General features: G+C 36.6%; 1 protein-coding gene across 1 annotated transcript in view; it reads right to left on the bottom strand.

The window, feature by feature from the left end:
• LOC125164879 (transmembrane protease serine 11D-like) overlaps positions 1-23,583 on the bottom strand; it is a 76,079-nt gene that overhangs the window by 21,942 nt on the left and 30,554 nt on the right. Inside the window, exons 4-7 of the mRNA XM_047857616.1 lie at positions 12,814-12,865; positions 9,716-9,841; positions 7,696-7,814; positions 160-227 (exon numbers count right to left, since the gene is read on the bottom strand). Coding sequence (XP_047713572.1) covers positions 160-227; positions 7,696-7,814; positions 9,716-9,841; positions 12,814-12,865 — 365 coding nt within the window. The remainder of the gene's footprint in view (positions 1-159; positions 228-7,695; positions 7,815-9,715; positions 9,842-12,813; positions 12,866-23,583) is intronic.

The following is a 23,583-nucleotide window of genomic DNA, read 5'->3' as shown; positions in this document are numbered from 1 at the left end:
GAAGCAGGCTTCAGGCTCTGAGCTGTCAGCACAGAGCCTGACGCGGGGCTCGAACTCACGGACCATGAGATCATGACCTGAGCCGAAGTTGGACGCTTAACCAACTGAGCCACCCAGGCACCCCTAAGCTTATATATATTTTTATATAGTTCCACTTACCTCAGTTTGACAACATGAGCTCTGATGAATTGATTTCTTAAATTTGATTCTTGGAATGTTTTAGTAATCTATAGAAAGAAAGGGGAAAATGTTTTTATGCTTCCAGTTGTACTCCTTCCTCCCAACCTTGCAACACAGGACTTAAGTTAATGAGGAATAGGGACTGGAGTTTTCAGTTCAGTTCAGTTCAAATTTCAATGAAATTTTAGTTCAATTTCATCTCAACACATAGGATTGATTTAGTCTGGGGAAACAGCCTTTTGATGCAGTGCCTATTTCTTCACTTATGATACAAACATGATAATGGATAGGATGCATCTTCACTAGAAGGCATCTAAACATCAGATGTTGTACTCAGTGTGATTTGGTGGCTCTTCCCAAGGGTGTTGGACAAAAATCAAGTAAACAATGAAAAACAGAGTACTATTTTATATTTCTTCACTGATTGAGGGTGTCAGTATTATCTTTGTATTCTAGAATAGTCTAGAATTCTCATACCTCAGTAATGTTCATAGTTGATAAGAACTGAAGTGAGATGTGGATTATTTAAATTCTAACAAAGTGAATCATTAAATTTGTTAATAGACCAGCCATTAAAGTGTAAGACAATTACATATAGAATGTTTGCAGTTATCACACATTTCCATAATTAGAGAAGAAAGATCTTATTAGCTACCCATGAAGATAAATCACCTTATTTTTAGTGTCTTCTTACTTGATAGGTATGGTTTTGTTTATATTATTCATGAGCTGAATAATGGAAATAATGTTGTTTTTGTGATTTCAACCACCCTCCAGTTATCAGTTTCTTTTCTGTTTAACCATATATGGAAAGTTCAGTTTTCAAGAAAAAGATAAAATATGTGGCAATATGATCTATTATTATAGTGGTCTCCAAAAATTTTTGATTATGCATTCCTATGGATAAAATATTTTATGCATGAGTAGCACAAACATGTATATTTATTTATAAATTATATATATGCAGTAACACTGTACTGCTAATAATATATACTATAAAACATTGACGAAATTAGAAATTTAAAAGACCAAATTAACAGAGCAAACATTTAGTCATTTTATCCCCTTTATATTTAGTAATAATATTTTCATTGGTAATGTGGATAGAATTTATAATTTTTGAAATACTTTGTGATAAAATGATTCAAAGTTATGATTCTAAGTTTAATTTAAATACTTGGTTTGGAATGGTGAAGACATTTCCACACCATTACGTGGCTCTAAATGTATAAAGTGCCTCATTGGCACAATTTAATAAATCGTGACACAAAGTTGTCAGTCCCTCCCAACCATTGTGCAAAGGTTTTGTTGAAATTTAACATGTGACTTTCCGTCTTCCCTGATTTCAATTGGTTATCCTTGCAAACCAAATGGAATGTGTTTCATTTTATATGTTTTTTTAAAGAAGTGTGTTTAGGGGCACCTGGGTGGCTCAGTCGGTTAGGCGTATGATTTCAGCTCAGGTCATGATCTCAAGGTTTGTGGGTTTGAGCCCCACCTTGGGTTCTGTGCTGACAATGCAGACCCACTTCAGATACTCTATCCCCCTCTCTCTGCCCCTTTCCTGCTTGTGCTCTCTCTCTCTCAAAAATAAATAAACATTTAAAAAACATTAAAAGAAGTATGTTCAAAATCAACCAAGCATGATAGTTAATCCTTCCCCCCCAGTTTTTATGTGTGCATGTCTAAGCACTTTTATAGGTAAGATGCAACATTTTCAGTAAAACACAAGAAAATCCAAACACCTCATGATGGACCTGTTGCTAAACATATTTTCAAAGTCTTCTCTCCATGGTATGAACTTCATTTAAAAAGCACCTAATTTCTTACGCTTTGAAGAGACAGGGTATGTATGTGTGTTTGTATTAAATATCTTCTAAGAAAGATACTGTTTATTGCTTCACTTGGTAAATTTGCTTTAGTCACTAGCAGTGAAGTGTCAGTTCTGTTATTACCTTACTGTTCCTTTACTTGGTCATTACTGTCCTTGGCATATTAGAGTTATCTCCGAATTGTGGTTTTAAAATTTGTGTTTTGCAGGATTCTTCTCAGTTCCTTTAGTGATTTCGGGGAGGCTTTGTTTAGTTTTAGAACTAGATAATAAAATCTTTAAATCCAGTTGAAACTGCACATTGTTGAAATCTACTCAGAGCAAGTAAAAGTGTTACTGCCCTTCCCCTCTTCCCTCAAGATACCTTTACAAACATTGTGTGGGACCAGCTGACATAAAACCAAACAAGGTACCAATGCCAATCCATTTATTAAATAGTAACAAAACACTTCCTTCTAAAAAATACTCTTTATGAGAAGAAAACATATAGAGTGATATCCAAGTATTTGAGTATTCACAATTAATTACTGTGAATCCCTCCCTGGAATGCACAACCCCGTTTTGGAGACCTCTGTGAGCCTCTGACTACAACGATGTCTTTATTTTGTATCCCTAAGACTTGGCACAGGAACCAACAGATAGAATGCATCTTTTATTTATTCATTCAAAGAACATTTCATTGTCAAGTATGTTATCAAATTGGGTTTTTTTTTTGGCATTAAGTAATGATCAATGCTTTTTTTTTTAAGCTTACTTATTTATTTTAAGAGAGAGGGCCTGTGTATAAGCAGGGGAAGGGCAAAGAGAGGGAGAGAGAATCCCAAGCAGGCTCTGTGCTATTAGCATGGGGTCCATCTTTGGGCTCAATCTCATTAACTATGAAATCATGACCTGAGCTGAAATCAAGAGACAGACGCTTAGCCGACTGAGCCACCCAGGCACTCCAATAATTAATGCTTGTTAAATGGATGTAACTGAAATGAATTTTACCCAGAAGCCCTGATGGTTTAAGTGATATGATAAAATTAATCTCAAATGGGTATTGTTTTCTTTCTCTTCCTATGAACTAGTTTGTTCATGGGACTATAATTAGATATATTTTGGAAAAAGTGGCAATTGTTTGCAGAATTTATTGCATTATCACACCTGATAACAAAGGGGAGTTTCAACAGTTCAGTTGATCCCAGGTATGAATCCTGACCGTAATCTTTTGTTTTATTGACAGAGACCCATCCCATTTAGTCAGAATGCGCTCATGGTTTTGATATATATATTTTGCAAACTGGTGCTTTCAATATTTCTAGATGGCCTTATTCATTTTTTTCACTCATTCAACAACAGTTTTTCAGTAACTTTTTTGCTGCAAACCCCTTCTATCACGCACTGGGTACAATGGTGAGAGAAAATAAACAGTCCTTGCCATTATGGAGCTTACATTTAATGGCAGCAGACAAGCACCAATCAAGTTATCATCCACATTTAAGTAAAATTACAACTGATAAGTACAGAAATACAGTAGAGGAATTTGATCCAATCAATATTAGAGAGGTTTCTTGGAGGAAATGCTGGTGGAGTTGAGATTGTTAGGAAGAATCAAAGTTAGCTAGTTGAAGAGGAAGGAAAAAGCCTCACAAGTGAAGTGAATGGCACATGCAAAGTCCTGAGGTGGGAACACACAGGTGTGTTTCAGGAATGAAAGAAGGCCAGTGCAGCTGTAGCATAGAGAGCAAGGAGGCTAGGGAGCCAGAATGGCCAGACCACGCATGTCTTGTTAGTGGTCTTTATCATAAATAATGGGAAGTTGCTGAAGTGTTTTAAACAAAAGGATAATATAATCAGATTTGCAATTTGAGAATAATTTCTTTTGCTGCCTATGGATATTTAGTTTTAGGGAAGAAATGCAAATCAGTTAATGCTATTTTAGTAGTTCAGAGTAGAGGTGATGGTTTGGATGGACATGGTGTTAGTAGGTATGAAGAGAAATGAATGGATTTGAGGGAAATAAAGAAGATAAAACCTGCAGAGGTTGGTAATGGATTGGGTATTTGGAATGATAGAGGGCAGTAATTCAAAGATGAATTCCAGGGTTTGGGTTTGGAAAACTGAATAAATGTTGTTAATGGGGACAGGATTATTGGAAGGAGGCTAGGATGCTCTGGGGAAATCATGAGTTTGATTTGGGGCAGAATAAATTTAAGATTAATAAAAAAACAGCGAAGTGGAGACATTAGGCTGGCAGTGTGGTGAACAGATCTGAAGTACAGAAGAAAAGTCTGGGCTGGAGACAGAATGAGTCATTAGTGTACAAGTGTGGTTGAAGTAACACTCATCAAAGAGAACATCTAAGGATAGAAAAAAAACAGTGTGAGAAAAGAGGAGAACATAAGTCAAAGCCTTGGGGAATTTCAAAATTTAATGACAGTATAAAGGAAGGTGAGCCTATATAGACAGAGAGGAGTGGCCAGAGAGGCAGGATAGGAAAAACAGATGAATGAATATATTGCATGAAAGTCATAAAATCATAGGCTTTTTGAGTTAGAATGTACTGTGAAAATTATCTGGTCCAATGACTTTATTTCACTGATGAGTAAACTGAGAGCTAGAAAAGAGAGATGAATTGCCTCATAGAAGTTTCTGAGACTATTCGATTGCTCATGAAGGAAAACAATGTTGTCTGTGGGACAAGGACAATGATGATACTCATGTTACCATTGGGAAATGGTATGATACTTGGATTTGGAGTCAGGAGACCTTGGTTTGAATTCTGGTTCTACTACACTCCAGTTGAATGGCCTTTGACATGTTTCCTAAACTCACAACCTTTATTTTATGCATCTATAAAAATTATTTGTCAATTTATATGACTGTATAATACATGTGAAAGTGCTTTGTAAACTATAGATTAGCACCTTATTAGAGTATCATTCATACAATGTTTTAAATGTTCAAAGTGGTTTTACAGAAGGATAAATAAATGAGATTATGGAAATCATACATCAGAAGAATTTCAAGTGAAATCTTTTCCTGCCAGGTGTTTAAATATATTATAAAACCACAGTACTCTCAATAGCTTGGTACTAAAAACTGAAATAATAAAATTATAAAAAGAAAATGAGGGTTAATATTTTAAAGAGTATTTAGAATGAATAAAGCCATTTTTAACATGACACAAAATGAGAAATCATAAAAGGGATTGATAATTTAGCTCTATAAACATATAAAATATATATGAAATATATAAATACATACGAAATATATAAAAAAATTAAATGTTTAACATTAAAAAATCCCTACATCATAAATAGGATTGAGAGTCAAATCACATTATTAGAGAAATATATGCAATGTGAATGACAGGCAAACTTTAATATGCTAATAAGGATAAGTGGTATTCTTTTTGTTTTTGTTTTTGTTTTTTTTTGAATCCATATAGAATAGACAAATGCTCCAGTAAGAACATGGGCAAAGTCATGATCAGGCAATTGACAAATGAAGTCATAAAAATGACCTATTACTATATGAAAACAGATTAAATCTTAGTAATCAAAGAAATGAAAATCCAAATAATAGTGAGATATCACTTCTCACCTACTAGATTAGCAACAATTAAAATGATTTACAACATTGAGGGTTAATGCTGTGGGGAAATAAGCATACTTGTGCATACTTATGTGCTGCTGGTGAAAATGTAAACTGGAGCACTTCTGGAGTGCAGCCTAAAAATTAATCTTATTGTATATATAAACCACATCTTCTTTATCCATTTGTCAGTTGATGGACATTTAGGCTGTTGTTGAAAGTGCTGCATTGGGAGTGGAGGAGGGCACTTGTTGGGGTGAGCACTAGGTGTTGTATGGAAACCAATTTGATAATAAATTATATTTAAAAAAAACAAAAAATAAAAAAACAGGTACAGTTCGGGGCGCCTGGGTGGCTCAGTCTGTTAAGCATCCGACTTCGGCTCAGGTCATGATCTCACGGTTCGTGGGTTCGAGCCCCGCATCAGGCTCTGTGCTGACAGCTCGGAGCCTGGAGCCTGTTTCAGATTTTGTGTCTCCCTCTCTCTCTGACCCCCCCACCACTTGCACTCTGTCTCTCTCTGTCTCAAAAATAAATAAACATTAAAAAAAATTAAAAAAAAAAGGTACAGTTAAAAACAAATAAACAAATAAAAATTAATCTTAAAAATGCAGAGACCACTATATTGATATAAGCAACTGGTTGATAAATACATGGGAGAATTGACTGAAGAATTTTAAATAGTCTTCAAACATTCAACGCTTAACGCTTCACTCCTCTACTCCTTCTGTGTGGCTTGCACATAGTGTCTTTCATCCAAAGAGTATGGTATGGAAAAGAGAGGAAGTAACTTTACAGTGTAGAAACCTGACAAACACTACTTCAGCTGGGTGATCAAGTTGACAGTGATAAGTCATGTTGACAATTTAATGAACCCCCTTCATGTGATGGAGTGAAAATGATACTCTTTCTGTATGGTCGTCCTCCCCTGAACCTGTAATTCCACCCTAAGCATGAGGAAATGGTTTAGAAAGCCCAGTTATGGGATTTTACAAAATGCCTGCCCAGTACTCTGCAAAACTCTCAAGGTTCTCAAAACAAGGAAAATCTTAGGATCTGTCATAGATTCTCCTCCCAAATCACTGATTCAGCTGTTATTCTGATCTCATTAAACATTTAAATGATATACCTAACTTCCTTTGCTCTAATCCCATGCTAACTAAGCAGTTGTCCCATAAGTTGGCTTCTAGTGAGGTTTGCCTCTGGGGAAAAATGTGTTAGACAATCCAGTGATTCAGTCCTCCAGCCATGAGAGTCCTCATTAGATTAACTTAGTGGTTCCCAAATTGTGGTCCTTGGACCATTAGCATCAGCATCACCTGGGAACTTAGAAATGGAAATTCTTCAGTTTACCCCAGACCTATTGAATCAGAGACTCTCACATCACGGCTCAGAAATTTGTGTTTTGAAAAGCCTGCCAGGTGATTTTGTTAATGTTTAAGTTTTAGAGCAACTGGATTAATTTATATTCTTAGGACTCTTTAAAAGGAAGGGTAAGTAAGCAACCTTGACACTGGTCAACTCTGACTTTCTGGGTGAAAGGTCACACACTGGTCCATGGTCATAAATGAATGCAAAGGGCCCACTTGTGAGGTTTCCTAGCAGGCCTCTTCAACTGAAAGCCCGAGCTTGCTTTGCATATTTTCTATGTGTATCATTGAGCCAAAGTAGGGTGTTGTTTAACCTATGTTATTATGGACATGCAAACATATCTTTTAACACCTGCTACCTGTGTGTTTAGTTGGATAAGAAAAAGGAAAGAAGGCAAAATGAAAAGGATTTAGAAAGGCAATCTCAAGGAGAGCAGTAATAAATGCTCAACTTGCACAAACAATAGACTTCCAGCCTTTGAAGTCATAATCATGTAAAATATTAATTTATTCAAGACTCTTCTAACACTTTCCACTTATGACTTAAAAAATGTAAAGAAGAACCAGTATACTAGCAAATTAACTTGGAAAAATCACAAAGAAACATATCTTTCAGTATTCAGGGAAGAAAACAATATAGAGCATCTAGCAATTACAGATATATCACAAAATATCAGATTTATTATCAAATTTGTTTGATGATGGGATAAAGAGCAAAGAGAAATATTAACTTACCATAGATTCAATTCTTCCACTCAAATCCCTATATTCCTGTGTAGCTGGTGAATTTAACTGATTACTGTATTTGACATTTAGGATTTGAAAGCTGCTATGATAAAAATAAGACTTTTGATCTGCAAAACAAAGAAAAGGCAGAATCAATTTCACTGCTAAGTACTTTAATCTTTAGTTTATTCAGGATTATGGGAGGCTATCTTACACAATTTAAAAAAAGTTGCTTCTCATAAAACTCCAAACTTACTATAAATGTAACTATAATAAAATTACTCGTCTCTCTCTTTTTTAAATTGGCAAAGCTGAAAATTTAAAGATGTAGGAAAATCAGAGCAGCATCATTTGTGAAATCAAACTGCTCAGAAGTATCATAATTTTCATTTTTACTATATTTTTGGGAGATTTGTGATTGCAGATTTATTAATTCAAGAAATATTAATGAACGTCTATAATATGCTATTATTCACTTATCACTAAGGAATACCCAAAATAATTCTGAATAGTTTTTAAAATTATTTCAAATGATAATCTTTTTAGGGGTATTATTGACTTGTCATTAGTTTTTTAGACTAAAACTAGAAAATAAGCCTTTGAACAGGATATCTAATTGGTTGTCCAGTGTGAATTGTTTTCATCAAAAAAAGTCTTCCAGAGGACATATTCAGCTGTGTGAGGAAAATAAAGACTCTCAAAACACACTGTATACATCTTAGAAACATTGTGAACAAGGGCATAACCTAACCTGTCTCAGGAAAATCCCTGCTTTCTTTTGATCGTTCATATGCGATAACTAATGCAGAGAAATACTTCAATCAGGAGAAAGAGTTGGAGATCCTGGTGGAAGGGTAATGTATTCCTTTGTAGTGGAAGGACAAGTCTTTCAAGGGCTGTAAATGGTCACCCTCTGAAGAGGATTAACCTAGGTTCTGTTTGTGTGACAATATAGTACCACCAAAAGTGAAAATTCATTAATTTAATTGGAAACTTGAGATTTCTTTTTCCTGCCTCTGTAGTTCACCTAAGACATAGTTGACTCTGGGTGATTTGATAGCAAAATGTAGCAACAACTTTGTAATTAGATTGGCTGAGAAATATTATTCCTCATTACTGTTTTTTCTAATGTTGGTAATTTTATTGTGCCACTAGGAGTTTTTCAACTCTCAAATAAGCATTTTTGCCCATTTACAATAGAACATACAATAAATTATGTTCTCTCTTTCTCTCCATATTCATGGATACCCATATACCTACACCCACACATATGATTTAAATGACTTAACACAATTGTAGCTGAGATAAAATAACCTCAAAGTACATTTATAAGTGATAAAATCAGATTATAGCCTATGTTATCTAGTGAAATTTGACATATTTACGTTAAAACATCTGAAAGGGATGTTCACTGAAATATTAAGGAACATTGTTTATGAATGAGCAGGGTATATGTGTTCTTTATATTGTTTCTTGTCCATATGTTCTACATTTTTGTTATAATAGAGAAAAGTAAAAGAACAGATCTTTTTTAAAAATTTGTTTTTTTCCCTTATCTTTCATAACTCTTCTCTTAACTAAAACTGTTTTATCAGGAAATAGATCATGAATTAACAAATAACTAGGTACATCCAATTTTTAGGTGTTGAAACTTAAAGTTCTTTGCAATATTTAACTTCTACAGTTTTATCAGGTTATTATATGAAGAAGGAAATCATGATATTAAGTGAAAAAACACAGTAAGCAAATTCTAGTGTGAGAAAAGAATCAAGAGACGTTTTTCCTTTGGCTAGAGTAATTCTTGCCTGGGTAATAATGTTTATTTAAAAAAAACAAAAGTGACAGAGAAGAGAAAAGTACTGATTGAGGGAATATATAGACACAAACATGTATTTAGAGATATAGAAGACCCTCAATTAGGTTATATTAGAAAATAAAAGTGGCAATAAAAGAATGACAGACTTGTCCTCTGAAGGTATATTTAGTTATTTGGTCTAAAAAGTGGTACTTTTAGTCTTCTAGTACTTACCAAAGGCTAAAAAGTGGATGAGTAGAGCTATGGTCACTGCCAGGATTACCACTCCTGCCACAACAACGAAACCCACTACATAGGGATTCAGGAATCGTGAGGCTGATGGTACCCGTGCTGGCCTTAGAACAAGAGAAAATGATCAAAGACTAATTCTTTCACTTAGAGAAGCCATGATTTCAGTACTCATGATCATTATTGCCTCCCCAAGTCTTTTAGCCTATATGTGGTTCTATTTATAGGAAACTGCAGTGATTATTGATCAGAACATAATCCTGGAAATGAACCTGAACTAACATTCTTCTTAATAATTTTTCTTTCAAATTTCTTTCAGCACAGAACTGTTGACATTTTGGTAGTTGATAGAAAAATAAGTTAATCTGACCTATGCTTTGCACTTACTTTCCCTTCTTCTGTCAGTTGATGAAGTTCTCAAGAATAACAGCTAATTGTTCTGTTTTGCTGTAAGTTTTTCTAAGACCCTATGTTGGACACTTACTGTAGTAACCTCCCGTAACTGGGCACCATCCCAGTGGTGTATAGAAGATTAATCATTTTGGGTGGGGAGTGGGGGGAAGGGAGTCGGAACAGTAGCATTCCTCACTGTCATATTCTCCATATTATTAAAAGTGGGGTGTGAACAGAGGATAAGTGTTGAGATCCAGAAAGAGTAGCAAGCCCCTGAAATGAAGAACTGTACCAGCAGCAGATTTGCATGATTTATCATTTTTCCCCCATGAATTTGTCAACTTCAGTGTGAGTCAAAAGATTGGTACTAATAGAGTACATGGCATTATATTGAGTATATAGTCCAGATGCTATCTTCTTCACCTACCCACAACCACATATACTTGCACGAGGGAGGTAACCAGAAGGGCTAAGTGTGAATTTCTGTTTTATCCCTTGTGTGCTTGGAGATCACACTGTCATTAATCTGAGACTTTCCTAGTCTGACAAATGGAATTAATAATATCTGCCTCACAAGACATTTTGAAGATCAACGAAGTTATGTTATGAAATATATTTCTAGTTAAATAGGTTACCACTAGGCTGTGTGCCTTTGGAGGGAAGAGATAGTGTGCATGCTTATGTTTCAGACACTTTGCAGGTTGCCTGGCATAAATAGGTGATAAATACTTATGATATTTATAAATATTTGTTGCATGTGTTAACTTATAAGCATGTGTCAGATTTAAAAGACTTAACAGAGCTGAAAAGCAGTTACATTTAGCCAGAATATAGTCTTTCATTTTTGCTATTTGTTTTGCCAACATTCTGGTATAAGTGTGAAAAGAATGCTCTGAGGGTCAGTGATTCCCAGACATTTAGGTTTCATTGCAGGGTTGCCTGATCTTGTTTGGGCTCTGCATAACTCAGAAACTTACAGAAGGGCACTTCCTGCTATTTTGCAATGTACCACCTGCACATTGTATTCTGTGGTTCTGGGACCAATAACATTTCAAAAGATTATTGGAGGCAGACCTAGACTTGCCAACCTTCAATTCTGGTGAATAAACATGTTAAAAAAAAATAACCATGCTCAAACCTTATCATTTAAAGAAAGGACACTGAAGTACGTAGAAGTAGGAAGGACATAATCTCAGGCTATCAGAAAATAAATAACTTGGCTTTAGCCTTATGATACCTGTTTACTCTATTGCTCTTCCTTTGTTCATTTTGCTATACTGGTGAAAACTGACTGTCACTGATGCTGGTCCAGAGTCCAATATTTGGAAACCACTACTGTGGTGAACTTCAAGTTGGAGAAAATTGGCACTTTGACATTTGCTGATTTTTGAGACTCCATTTACTCATCTTCTACCTTAGGTGGTCACTGTACCAATGACATGCGATCACAAATTCAGAGTTTGGCATTTGTGATTTCAGAAAATGTTAGTGGCTGCTGAGTAGTGGCAGAGCCAAAAGGAGACAGGTTTGGAGTCAAGGGTAAACCCAAAAACCTAATGGATTTTGGGCCAATGGATTGACCCTTCTCCTCAACCAGAGATGAACTAATGTGTTAAGATTTGTGAGTGTGGAGGGAGAAGTACTGAAAGATTAGGAGTAGGTTGGAGGCTGAAAAGAAAAGCCAAAGGCTCAAGTCAGCATATGCTTTAGCTTGGATGAGCCTCCCATGGGAATGACTTTAGCACCAACTTTGCTTCAGTTCATGGAAAACACGTTAAACTCAATGACTAAAAAGCACCATGAAACATATGACTCAATAAATAAAGGGTGTGGAGCTCAAGTCATCTAATCTCACAAGCCATAATTAATTGCATAAGAATGGGTTGTTCCACCCTGTAGAAACAGCTGAAGAAATATCTTTCTTGTTGATAGTGAACCTTGTCATTGAACCTCTCTGTATGTGGCTGGTTACAAAGCTTATGCCAACACAGTCTAAATCGTGCACAATATTTACTTTGTAAACTAGTAGAGAAAACATGTTTGTAAACACTGAATTTTTACTCAATGCAATGGAAATCTGTGCAAGAAAATACTTTGCTTTCAAAGCTTGTTCCTGATTAGTGAGATTTTTAGTGCTTGCATTTAAACAGCAAAACAGATAATTCAGTTGTAACATGTTTAACCATCTTCCCCCTCTCTTTGCTCTCTTTTATTGACTTGAAAACGTTATGTTAATGTTGGAAAATGTATTCCATACTTTTATCATGAGAGTCTAAGTGTCAGGCATTGTACATGTATATTGCCAATCTTCACAGTTGTAAAGCAGGTATTATGAACCCTGTTTTGAACATAGGAGAACTGAGGGTCAGAGAGTAAATAACTAAAAATTAGGAATGGCAGAGCTGAAAACTGAAACTAGGTTTGTTTGAATCAAAGCACATGCTCTTCCTTTCATATACACCTCCTCCCTCACACTACAGTAGATAGGAAAGCTTTGGGACTTCTGTCTCTTCTGACTTCACTTGGGGGAAGCAAAGGGGATCAACATATACTGAGAGGTAGGACTTTAGTAAGTGTGCAATAAAATAATTGTTGATTTAATTTTAATTTGAAAGTAAGTCTTACATTAATATATCAAATTTATATGGGACTACTGTAGTAATTAATCTTTGCTATTGACACATACTTACAACCATTATAGGGCTGTGGATTAATAGAGCCATTGGCAATAATTTCCATTATCTGAAAGAATGGAGGAAAACAGTGACAGGGTAACTGCAAATTCAGATGCACATGATATGTATATAAAGGACTTTTAGACAATTTTGTGTCCTTTTAAATAAGATTTCAGATATCTTAGTAACAAAGGTTTGGTCCACAGTTGTCTTCTCCTACGAAGCATTCTTCCTGAGTAATCATACTTTATGTCATGGTTTTAGCAAATGTTCTATAGGATAATATTTTCTAGGATAGATCTTTAGCCCAGACCTCTGTTTTTGAGCTCCATGCCATTACTGCCAATTATCACCAGACACCTTATAGATGTTTTAAAACCTCCTTAAATATAACAGTTCAGTTCAAAACTGAATTTTCTCCCCAGCACTACACTTACTCTGCACTGTTTCTAAAATTGGTGAATGTCACTGCTATCTACCTTGTATTCTAAGTTGGAGACCTAGGAATTAGCTGCACCTGCTCCCTCTTAGTCACTTTCCACATTCAAGAGATCACCAAACAGTGCTTATCTTATACCTAAATTTTTTTTCCTATTTTAATCTATTTTGTTCTTAATTTTGACTGTTATCACCTGACTTATATTGCTTGAAATGCCTCTTAACTGGTCTCCCTTCTTCCATTAACTACTCAATCATTAATTAGTTAATGCAAGAAGAAACCAGGAGAAGAATGATTTTGGCGGAGGGAACAGCAGGCTCTGAGCCAGGAGCTCACCTGGTAAATCTGAAGAAGAGCAAGGGGGGCAGCTGGACTGGGGTGGAATGAGCAAGGTAGAGGTAGAGGGCATGAGAGGGAAATAAGGTAAGAGTAGGAGTCAGCGGTGGGGCAGATCTTTTAGGGCTTTTCATGTAAGGGCTTGGGTCTGCCTTCTGAGTTAAATAAAAAGTCTTTGATGTTTTGAGCAAAGGAGTGACGTCAGATCTATTTCTTTTTTTTTTTTCCAACGTTTTTTATTTATTTTTGGGACAGAGAGAGAGACAGAGCATGAACGGGGGAGGGGCAGAGAGAGAGGGAGACACAGAGTCAGAAACAGTCTCTAGGCTCTGAGCCATCAGCCCAGAGCCTGACGCGGGGCTCGAACTCACGGACCGCGAGATCGTGACCTGGCTGAAGTCGGACGCTTAACCGACTGCGCCACCCAGGCGCCCCGGATCTATTTCTTTAATAGGATCACTCTGGGTGATAGGATGGAGGGCAGATAACTTGTTATTCAGTAGTTGAGGTGGGACATGATACTAGTTGAGACAAGCATGGGAGCAGTGGAGGTGGTAAGAGAAATGTCAGAGTTTGGATATATTTTTAATTTAGATCCTAGAGGATTTGCTGATGATTCATTTATGAGATATGGGAAAGGAAGGGCTCTAGACTGAATTCAGGATTTTTGTTTCTTTCTGATCAACCCTTTAAAATCCTTCCAGGGACTTTTTGAGTTTAAATCTTAGGTTCTGACTTTCTCCCCCTCCCCTATCTCATTTGAAAAATTATCTATAGCTTGTCAAGCTCCTCAGGATGGCATCCAAACCTTCCACGTGGCATTGAAAGCTCTTCATAGTCACCTCTGCAGCTTCATCTTCTGTCGTATCCTCATGTGCCCGCTTAACCCCAGCCAGACCAAATGGGACAGCCACGTCAGTGTGATGACCCTTTGTCTAGAAAATGTGATACCTCAACTTCCTGGCAGATTCCCCTTTTATTCTGAAGATAATTTAACCATCTTTATTTTCCCTCCAGGTAGATGCCTTTTTCTCCCCTAGCTTCCCCTCATCTGATCTCATAATGTCCAATGAATTTCCCTCTTCTAGTCCTTATCCCTTCATGTGGGAAACAACGTTCTTTCCTGCACCCACCTCCAGGCTGTATCTCATGAAAAGTAGACCTGCATCTTGTCTGTCAGGACATGCCCCATCCCTAGCATAATACCCATCCCAGAGTCGGCATCAGGTTTGTTTATGGAAAAAAATGGTGAGTGACACTGCAAAGAAGGATTTAAAAATAATTTATAGTTTGGAAGGACTTCATATAGGATTGTGTGATGTGCATTTTTATTTTAAATACTGACAAAATGTAGATTGGAGAATAATCTCTGCCATCTAATGAGTGCTTACCATGTACCTGGCACTGTATTGACTTTTTCTACATCATTGAATTTAATCCTTGTAAATAACCCTAGTTTACAGATGATGAAATAGAGGCTTACTTACTCAGCTAGTAAATGACAGAGCTGGAATGTGAATCCAGGTCTGTCAAGCTCAAACTTCAAATGTCCACATCAGATGGGAGGAGATTTTTATGTTAATTATCATGTTGTTGTTATCCATTTCTATCCCCTACCTTATTGCTGATGCTAAGAAATGGAAAGTTCAAAATATTTCTATAGACTTTGTGTTATAGGATATACAAACACGTATATTTGAATATATATGTGTGTGTATCTACATTATGCATTGGAGTTATGAAGACTCTGAAATGGTTCCACTAGGCAGGCAGTAGACATCTAATTCAACGTTTTAATTTTTTTAGGTTGAGAAACACTTTGTTCAAACAAGGTCTTGCTTGCAAGTTCAATAATGGAAAACAGATTAAATGGAATAGCTTTTCTGTTTGAATTTGGGATGGGAGAAAAGGATCCCCTGCTCCTATTTCCAGTAAATTTTCACTGATCTAGTCCAACATTTTTCTTTCTTTCTTTCTTTCTTTCTTTCTTTCTTTCTTTCTTAATTTTTCTGTTCTTGATAAACTTAGGTGCAAGAAAGAGAGAGACACAAGAGGATTATTCCCATTATACAACTAGATGATGGCAGAGTCATTGACACAGTTTTAAGACTTCTTGAATATATTTATTTCATTAAACCATGGTGCATTCTGAAAACTCGAGGTTAATTTGGAAGATAAGAATCTTATCCTTGAATCACAAACCCACACCACTTTATGTCTGTGTACCTTTGGAATGCACTACGTGACTTTCTTTTAAATCAATGATTTACTTGCCAATTTATTTTTCTCTTGGGTAGCATTGAAATAAGTTTATATTCCTTGGAGATATAAATCACTTTATGCTTCCTGAGGCTACAGAGGCTGGGCAAGTGGTGGAGGACCTGAGCTAACTTATGTAATACTTTGATGAGAATTAGGAAAAGGCAGCTTTTCTGGGACACAGAGACAATTATGAAAGCTGCTCCTTGGGCTGCATGCAGCAACACTCTGGGACAGACAGCTTGCCAGGGAGCACAGCCTCCATCTCAGCTTCCAATCTTCCCCCAAGCCATGCAATTTAGTGCATTGCACAAACTTCACAACTGTATATAGCAGACCTGAAATGATGTGTTGAAGTCCTGGAATCTGTTATTTGTAGGGAAAGTCAATCCGGGATTCAAATTCTTCTCACCAAATTTGCAAGTTCATATGAACAAATGACTAATAGGTAGATGTGTGTGTGTGTGTGTGTGTTTGAAGTCGTGGAGTTGGGAGTTGATGGTTTGTAAGACCCTGCTGCCAATAAAGCTAAGAGTGTGGTCTCAATTCCTTCACTGGCTTGTTAAGTTTTTTCTTTCTTAGGACTCAGGCTGTACTCTGGAACTGAGCCTCTTTTAAATAAATTGAGGTCATAGAATGAATCCCATGAGAGAGTGTGGCCCCAAGAGGAAAAATCTACCTTTACTGTTGAGGGAAAAAAATGCCTTTCCTAATGGTGCTCTATTCATACTTTGTCTAACTGGTCTTAAACTTGAAGGATTCATTTTCATATACTGGAAATCCATGGGCATTCTTTTTTCATTTTATTATTTTTATTATAGCATTGAAATGTATTTCAAGATAAGTTATCACAATTATTAACTGATTTAGAAAAATTTCACTGGGTCCTAGTGATTGAGGCTGCATTAAACAACTACTAGAGAAAGAAAATATTGTAAATTATACTTTATCATAGTGTATTAAATCTTAATTTATTTGGACCCTGCTAAGTTGAAAAATAGTTTCAATTTTGTAATATTTTCAGTTTTGTTAATAGTGTTCACTTTATGTTTCTGTAATAAGTAAGGCAGGCATTTAAATTTTTGTAATTAAAAATTATTTCTTCTTTTGTGAGATTTCCTTTGTTCTAACATCAGCCATGTTTTTGAAATAGAAGATTTGAGATATGAAAGATTCCTTTAATTGACTTTAAACTTCTGAGCATAGTGTTCAATTCTCTCATTGTAAAAGATTTCTAAGGGGAATATGGAAAAAGACATGCAGTTAGGAGATTTACACTGTAGAATCAGTCTTGTGTAATTATTTTTTTTTTTTTTTTTTCAACGTTTATTTTATTTTTGGGACAGAGAGAGACAGAGCATGAACGGGGGAGGGGCAGAGAGAGAGGGAGACACAGAATCGGAAACAGGCTCCAGGCTCTGAGCCATCAGCCCAGAGCCCGACGCGGGGCTCGAACTCACGGACCGCGAGATCGTGACCTGGCTGAAGTCGGACGCTTAACCGACAGCGCCACCCAGGCGCCCCTCTTGTGTAATTATTAATAGAAGATGTCTGAAGACTCCTGACTTAGAGAGTCAGTTAAGGACTTGGAGGCATATTCTGTTTACTGCCCTGCTATGCTTAATATACACTCGCTTTTATAAGGAAAGTAATCTTTGCTGGAACTCTACAGCTGCCCAAAGGGTGGGTTCTTGCTTCCATCACTGAGATTATGGAGCCTTCTCAGTGTGCAAATGGGCACAGTGGCATTATGGTAGATGGTAGCGTGGTGTATAAAGGTGAGCTACCTAGGTGATTTGAAAACAACAGAACAGATGGAAATATTTCTTCTCACACTTCATGATGCTGACATTTTAAGTGTATTTCTCTAGAAATCATCAAATCCACAAAGTTATAGGAGCAATGTTTTGTTGATTCAATCATTAAAGAAGAATATACGCCTGGTGTTTCACCAACAGTCATGACAGAGAAATTCCTGACCCAGGTTACCTATCTCCTTGATAATTAATGTTAGGGAGAACCTAGTGTACTATAGAGGGCACTGCTGTTCAATGTTAGTATTCCTTCTGAGTTCTAGAAAGTGTAATTATTGACAGAGCTATTGAACCTAGAGCAGGTCCTAAGCAAGAAACAATTATTTAGTTGAAGATTTGTTTCCTTGTCTATTTTCCTCCAAATAGAATTTTTTTACCTATCTGGTTTGAGTTTTCAATAAACAAGTTTTATTTTCTGCCTTCATTCTCTTCTTTCCCTTCTTTTCCTTTCCTTTTTTTCCTTATTTTTGGCTGAAGATCTGTAACCTTTATTGGCACCAACATTATTTGCCAACTTTCCGAAAATTACAAGGAAATATGGCAGTATAAATATGTGATATTTTATTGTCAAAGTGCTCTTTGGGAAATGAGTAGTTTAAAAAATTTAAACTTAAATGTATCTGTTGCAGTGATGAAAATGTTCCGAAATTGGATTTTGGTGTTGGTTGTACAACTCCATAAATATGCCAGTAACCACTGAATCATACACTTAAATAGGTGATATTTATGTTCTGGAATTACATCTCAATAAAGCTGTTAAAAATTATATCCATATTTTATTGATTATTAACTTATTGCAATAACAAAATTACCAAACTGTCAGAGAATAATTGACAGAGTGGCTTAAACTCACAGAAGCAGAAAAGTTTTCAATAATCCATTCAGTTCAAGTTTCTTTTTTTTTAAAAAAATTTTTATTAGTTTTCTTTATTTTTGAGAGGCCAAGAGAGACAGAAAGCATGTGGGGGAGGGGCAGAGAGAGAGGGAGACACAGAATCAGAAGCAGGCTCCAGGCTCTGAGCTGCCAGCACAGAGCCCAATGCAAGGCCTAAACTCACAAACCATGAGATCAAGACCTGAGCCGAAGTCAGTCGCTCAACCAACTGAGCCACCCAGGCGCCCCAATTCAGTTCAAGTTTCAATGCCATTGCCATGCAATTCTCAGTGAAGTATTGGAATACAGTGGTGTATTATTGTTGATAGCAAGTGATTTGTTACAAATAATAGTTAAAGCATCAGAGTTTTGAAATAATTTACTTCTTACACAATTTAGAGTTGATAATTCTGGCATAACATTCCTCTTACTGATTTGTGTTTTCTTATATTTTTGGGTGGAGTTACAAGTAGTGCATGGTGAATTGCTTATAAGCCTGGTTAGATCCCTGGGGGTGTGTCACACATATTACTATCATATGTCAGGGTGGGGAAAAAAGGCCAAGAAATCCCAGAAAAAATAGCTTATATTTAAATTCAAGCTGAGATGTGACAAAACCCATTTGTTCTTTGCACATTCCCTAATTCTGCTGATTCTTTCTTCCCATATGCACCCTAAGCTGACTAGATATTAGAGTTTTCCCAAGCTTATTTGAGCACAGAAGTATTTATTCCTGAAATACCTAACATTTTGAGGATCACAATGTTCCCAGCACTCAGTTAAGAAAATGCTGCTCTGTGAGTTCTAACTTGCCCAAGGCATTAAGTGTTTCTGCAGGAGAGCATGGGAACTATTGCACTCCCAGCTTAGAAGACACGCTTATTCATATTTAAATATACAAGGAGGCTTCTTGCTGTGCCTCTCTCTCCGTTTTGGATACTTGAGAGACTACCACGTACCTGTTGAATTTCATTGTAGTTGGAGCTGTTTAGTACTTCTTAAAGTTTTTTATAATGTTTATTTATTTTTGAGAGAGAGAGAGAGAGAGAGAGAGAGAGAGAGAAACAGAACGCGAACAAGGGAGGGGCAGAGAGAGAGGGAGATACAGAATCCAAAGCAGGCTCCAGACTCTGAGCGGTCAGCACAGAGCCTGATGTGGGGCTCGAACCCACGAACTATGAGATCATGACCTGAGCTGAAGTTGGATGCTTAAGCAACTGAGCCACCCAGGCGCCCCCTGAATTTAATTCTAGTGGCTTATTGCCCAGTTTGTCTACAGAAGCAGAGGAAAGAATTGAGATTCTCAGTATTATTTTCCCATGATGGTTTTATGTCATAATGAAATGAACAGAATTCCAAGGTCACTGATCCTAATATTTTTGAGGCCTACACAATAGAATATGTCCCTTGGAGCATAGGAAAAATTCAGACATATGGTTTATGTTGGGAAACAATATGTATAGTGGGGGTAGAACATTGTTGAAGTGGTCAGAAAAACTGCTTGACGTGAGGCAAATCACTCCTCTGGACTCCAGTTTTCTCTTTTGTCATTGAACAAACAATCAGTGAATTTACTTGTTACCTTCACACTGTTCTTTCCTCCTTTACAAGGGTGGCTCCTTCTAAATTTCCATGACCACTCTATTAGTAGGTTTTCTTACCTTTACTGCCCACGCTGTTTTTGCAAACACTATTTCTTAAGAAAGTCTGTCTGCTTACAAGGTCCCATCCATCTCCCCATCTTCATATCCCTGCTTCCTAGTAGATGGTAAGCACCATGAGAGGCAGCAGTTAAGAACATAGGTTCTGAAGGTGGACAAACTGGGTACAAATTCCACTTCTGCCATTTGCTTACTATATGAACCTGGGAACTCACCTAATTTCTCCTTAATGTCCTTATCTGCAAACTGAAGATACCAGTAGTACCTCCAGACTGTTGTGAGGACAAATGAGTTAAACATTTGTTAACACAGCTAGAATTACATCTGGCATTGGGCCCTGTGTTGGTGCTTGGTCAATCAAATAAATGAGGGCAGGCACTGCTTATAATTAATTCTCCACTGTATCTCTCAAAGTTTTTAATGGTCTGTTGTTTAAGTGGAGCTGTACAGGGATGAGGCCCTGTTTACTCTGTGAACATGGCTCCTAACATGGGCATTAAGAGCCACACACATAGGGGTTCTTTTCTGTCTCCTGAACCAATGCATCCATTTACTGGGTTTCTTCTATTTTTATATAAGTATTCAATGAAGCACTAGCCCTGTCCAGAAGCCTGTATTTTTAATTGCTACACAAGTAATATAAGATAATGTAAGATAGGGGCGCCTGGGTGGCTCAGTCGGTTGAACGTCCGACTTCAGCTCAGGTCATGATCTCACAGTTCGTGGGTTTGAGCCCCGCATCGAGCTATGTGCTGACAGCTCAGAGCCTGGAGCCTGCTTCGGATTCTGTGTCTCCCTCTCTCTCTGCCCCTCTCCTGCTCGCACTCTGTCTCTGTCTCAAAAATAAATAAACATTAAAAAAAAAAGACAATGTAAGATAATATCGTACAATAGTGATATGACTTTTGTAATCAGACAGACCAGCTGATGGCTGGCAAGTGATAAAACCTCTCTGGGCTTTAGTTTTTCCTCATTTATAAAATGAAGACAATCACATGCCAAGGAGGGCTGTGAGATTAAATGGGATACTATTTGTAAAAGTATTTAGAACTCTGGCCTGTGTTCAATAAATGGTAAATTCTACATTCTTCTTTTAGGTAGAACCCAGCTTTAGCTGCAAATAATATATTTTTTTTATTATGGCATTTCTCAAGAGTGGTAACATTCTGTATAATCACATAATGTTAACAATGGAAGAGAATTTCAGGAATAACCACTCCGACTTCCCGTTATGCAAAAGAATAAACTGATCTACAGAGAGTTTAAGTGCTGCTATGAAGCCTCTTGACTTTGTCAGTGCCCCTTCTTTGTTATTTTATTGTTTTTTTTGCAACCCAGGACATGGTAGGCACTCTATTAACAGTGTTTATTAAATAAACGTTAGGAAAATCAATAGCTATTGAATACTTACAATGCCCTTCTGCTAGGCATTGGGGACATCTTAAAAATGGCCAAAGAATTGTCTTTGCCACGAGGCAGTCCTGTCTTTCTGAGGAAGGCTAGGACATATCTGGTAACAGCGTTTGGCACTATTGACAGTTCCTTTTTTTGTTGAAACACTGTCTTTTTTTTTTCTCCCATGATTTCACACTCTAGCTTTCTGGTTCCTCCTCTTAAATGTCTTGTTGGCTGCTTCTCCTGTATTCAGCCTTAGGTGTCTTATGTTTCTTCATGCTCTGTCTGGGTGTTCTCTTTTCTCTCTAGCTGATCTCATGCAATCAGCTTCAATTACCATCTAAACCAACAGCTCTCAAGTGTTTGTGTGCATGAGAATCAACTGAAAAGCTTGGAAAAACAAAAGATTCCTGTATCCAATATCCAGGTAAACTGTTTCAGTGGGTCTGGTCTTGCTACTCAGAAACCTTCATTGTTTTTTTTTAATTTTTAAATTTTATTTAAATCCAAGTTAGTTAACGTATAGTATAATAATGATTTCAGGAGTAGAATTTAGTGATTCATCTCTCAAATATAACACTTAATTGCCTTAGGGGATTCAGATGGAGATTATACACTCTGAAATATTATACACTCTGAGAAACACTGATCTACACATGATTTTCAAGCCAAAGTCTTCAACTACATCCTTTACATATTCTCACTTGGTGTCTAGAACTCAGCATTTCTAAAGCTGAATTTATTGTCTTCTCCCTTCTAGCACTTGTAACCTGTTTCTGCCCCATCAAACAGCCCATTGTTGGCATTTCTTTTTCAGTAAATGATACCAATATCTCTCAAGTTACTCATGTAGAAAAACTGAAAGTCCTACTCAACACCTCTCTCTCTCTTTTTTTTTTTCAAATTTGCCTTTTCATGTTTTTTATTTATTTTTATTTTTTATATAATTTATTGTCAAATTGGTTTCCATACAACACCCAGTGCTCATCCTCAACACCTCTCTCATCCCCAGTCAAGTGCCAGTGCCCATCCTTTCTGCTTCTTATGTCTGTCTCCAGTTTTATCGGCACTCCCACCACATTTGTCCATTCCATCTTCATTTTTTTTTCTGAAATACTGCACTAGCCTCCAACTGGTCTTCCTTCATCAATGGGTGTCTCTCCTTTCCCCAAGGATCATTCCCTGCAGACAGCCAGAATGGTCTTTTAAAAATCCTAGCATAGTAGTATCTCTGCCCTCACCAAACCTTTAACAGTTTTACATTTCTATCAAGATATAATCCCAACTCCCTTTTATGGTGTTTAATGACTAGCATAATCTGTTTCATGCCTGCACTTAAGTTTCTGATTAAATAATACTCCCTTAGAGAAACCTTCCATAAATGGCTAGTTTCCTCTATTACAATACTTATTTTAATATCATCCTATTAAAAAAGTAAAAATGAGACCACATATTTTCATATCAATCACTATAAAGGTTGCCTCCTGGCCAGAAAGTTTGTGATTTTCAACAAAGACTACCTTTTGCTCTGTTGAGATTTCCATAGAATAAATATGTTCAATGAAAATTGCTTCAATTTATCTTAATTAATAAAAGCCACCCCCAAGCTTTTTTCTGTAGTACTTACCACAACTATAATTAGTTAGGTACTTGCTTGTTTAAATTTTTTAGTGCCTGTCTTACCAATAAACATGAAAGCAGGGTCAAGTCCTTTCAGTTCCATTCTGTATGTCTAGCACCCCACAAGGTTTCAGTGCCACTATTAGCCACTGAAAAAGTGGGTATTTTTTAAATGGATGAATAATGAATGAATGAATGCAGTATCCTTTATGGAGTATAAATATCATAAAAGACTTAAAGATAAAGTGCATGGATATGTAGGATTCAAAATGGCTTATTTTGCCACATTGAATTAAAACTTGTTTTCAAGAAAGAACATTTTGGGTTTCCCAATGAATGATTGAGGACTTGAGGGAACAGTACTTGCCCTTGGAAACCATAAGCTTA

The sequence above is a fragment of the Prionailurus viverrinus genome, chromosome B1, assembly GCF_022837055.1.
Source record: "Prionailurus viverrinus isolate Anna chromosome B1, UM_Priviv_1.0, whole genome shotgun sequence".
NCBI classification, from domain to species: Eukaryota; Metazoa; Chordata; class Mammalia; order Carnivora; family Felidae; genus Prionailurus; species Prionailurus viverrinus.
Note: the sequence above shows the minus strand (reverse complement) of the source record. Positions and strands in the feature narration are given on the sequence as shown.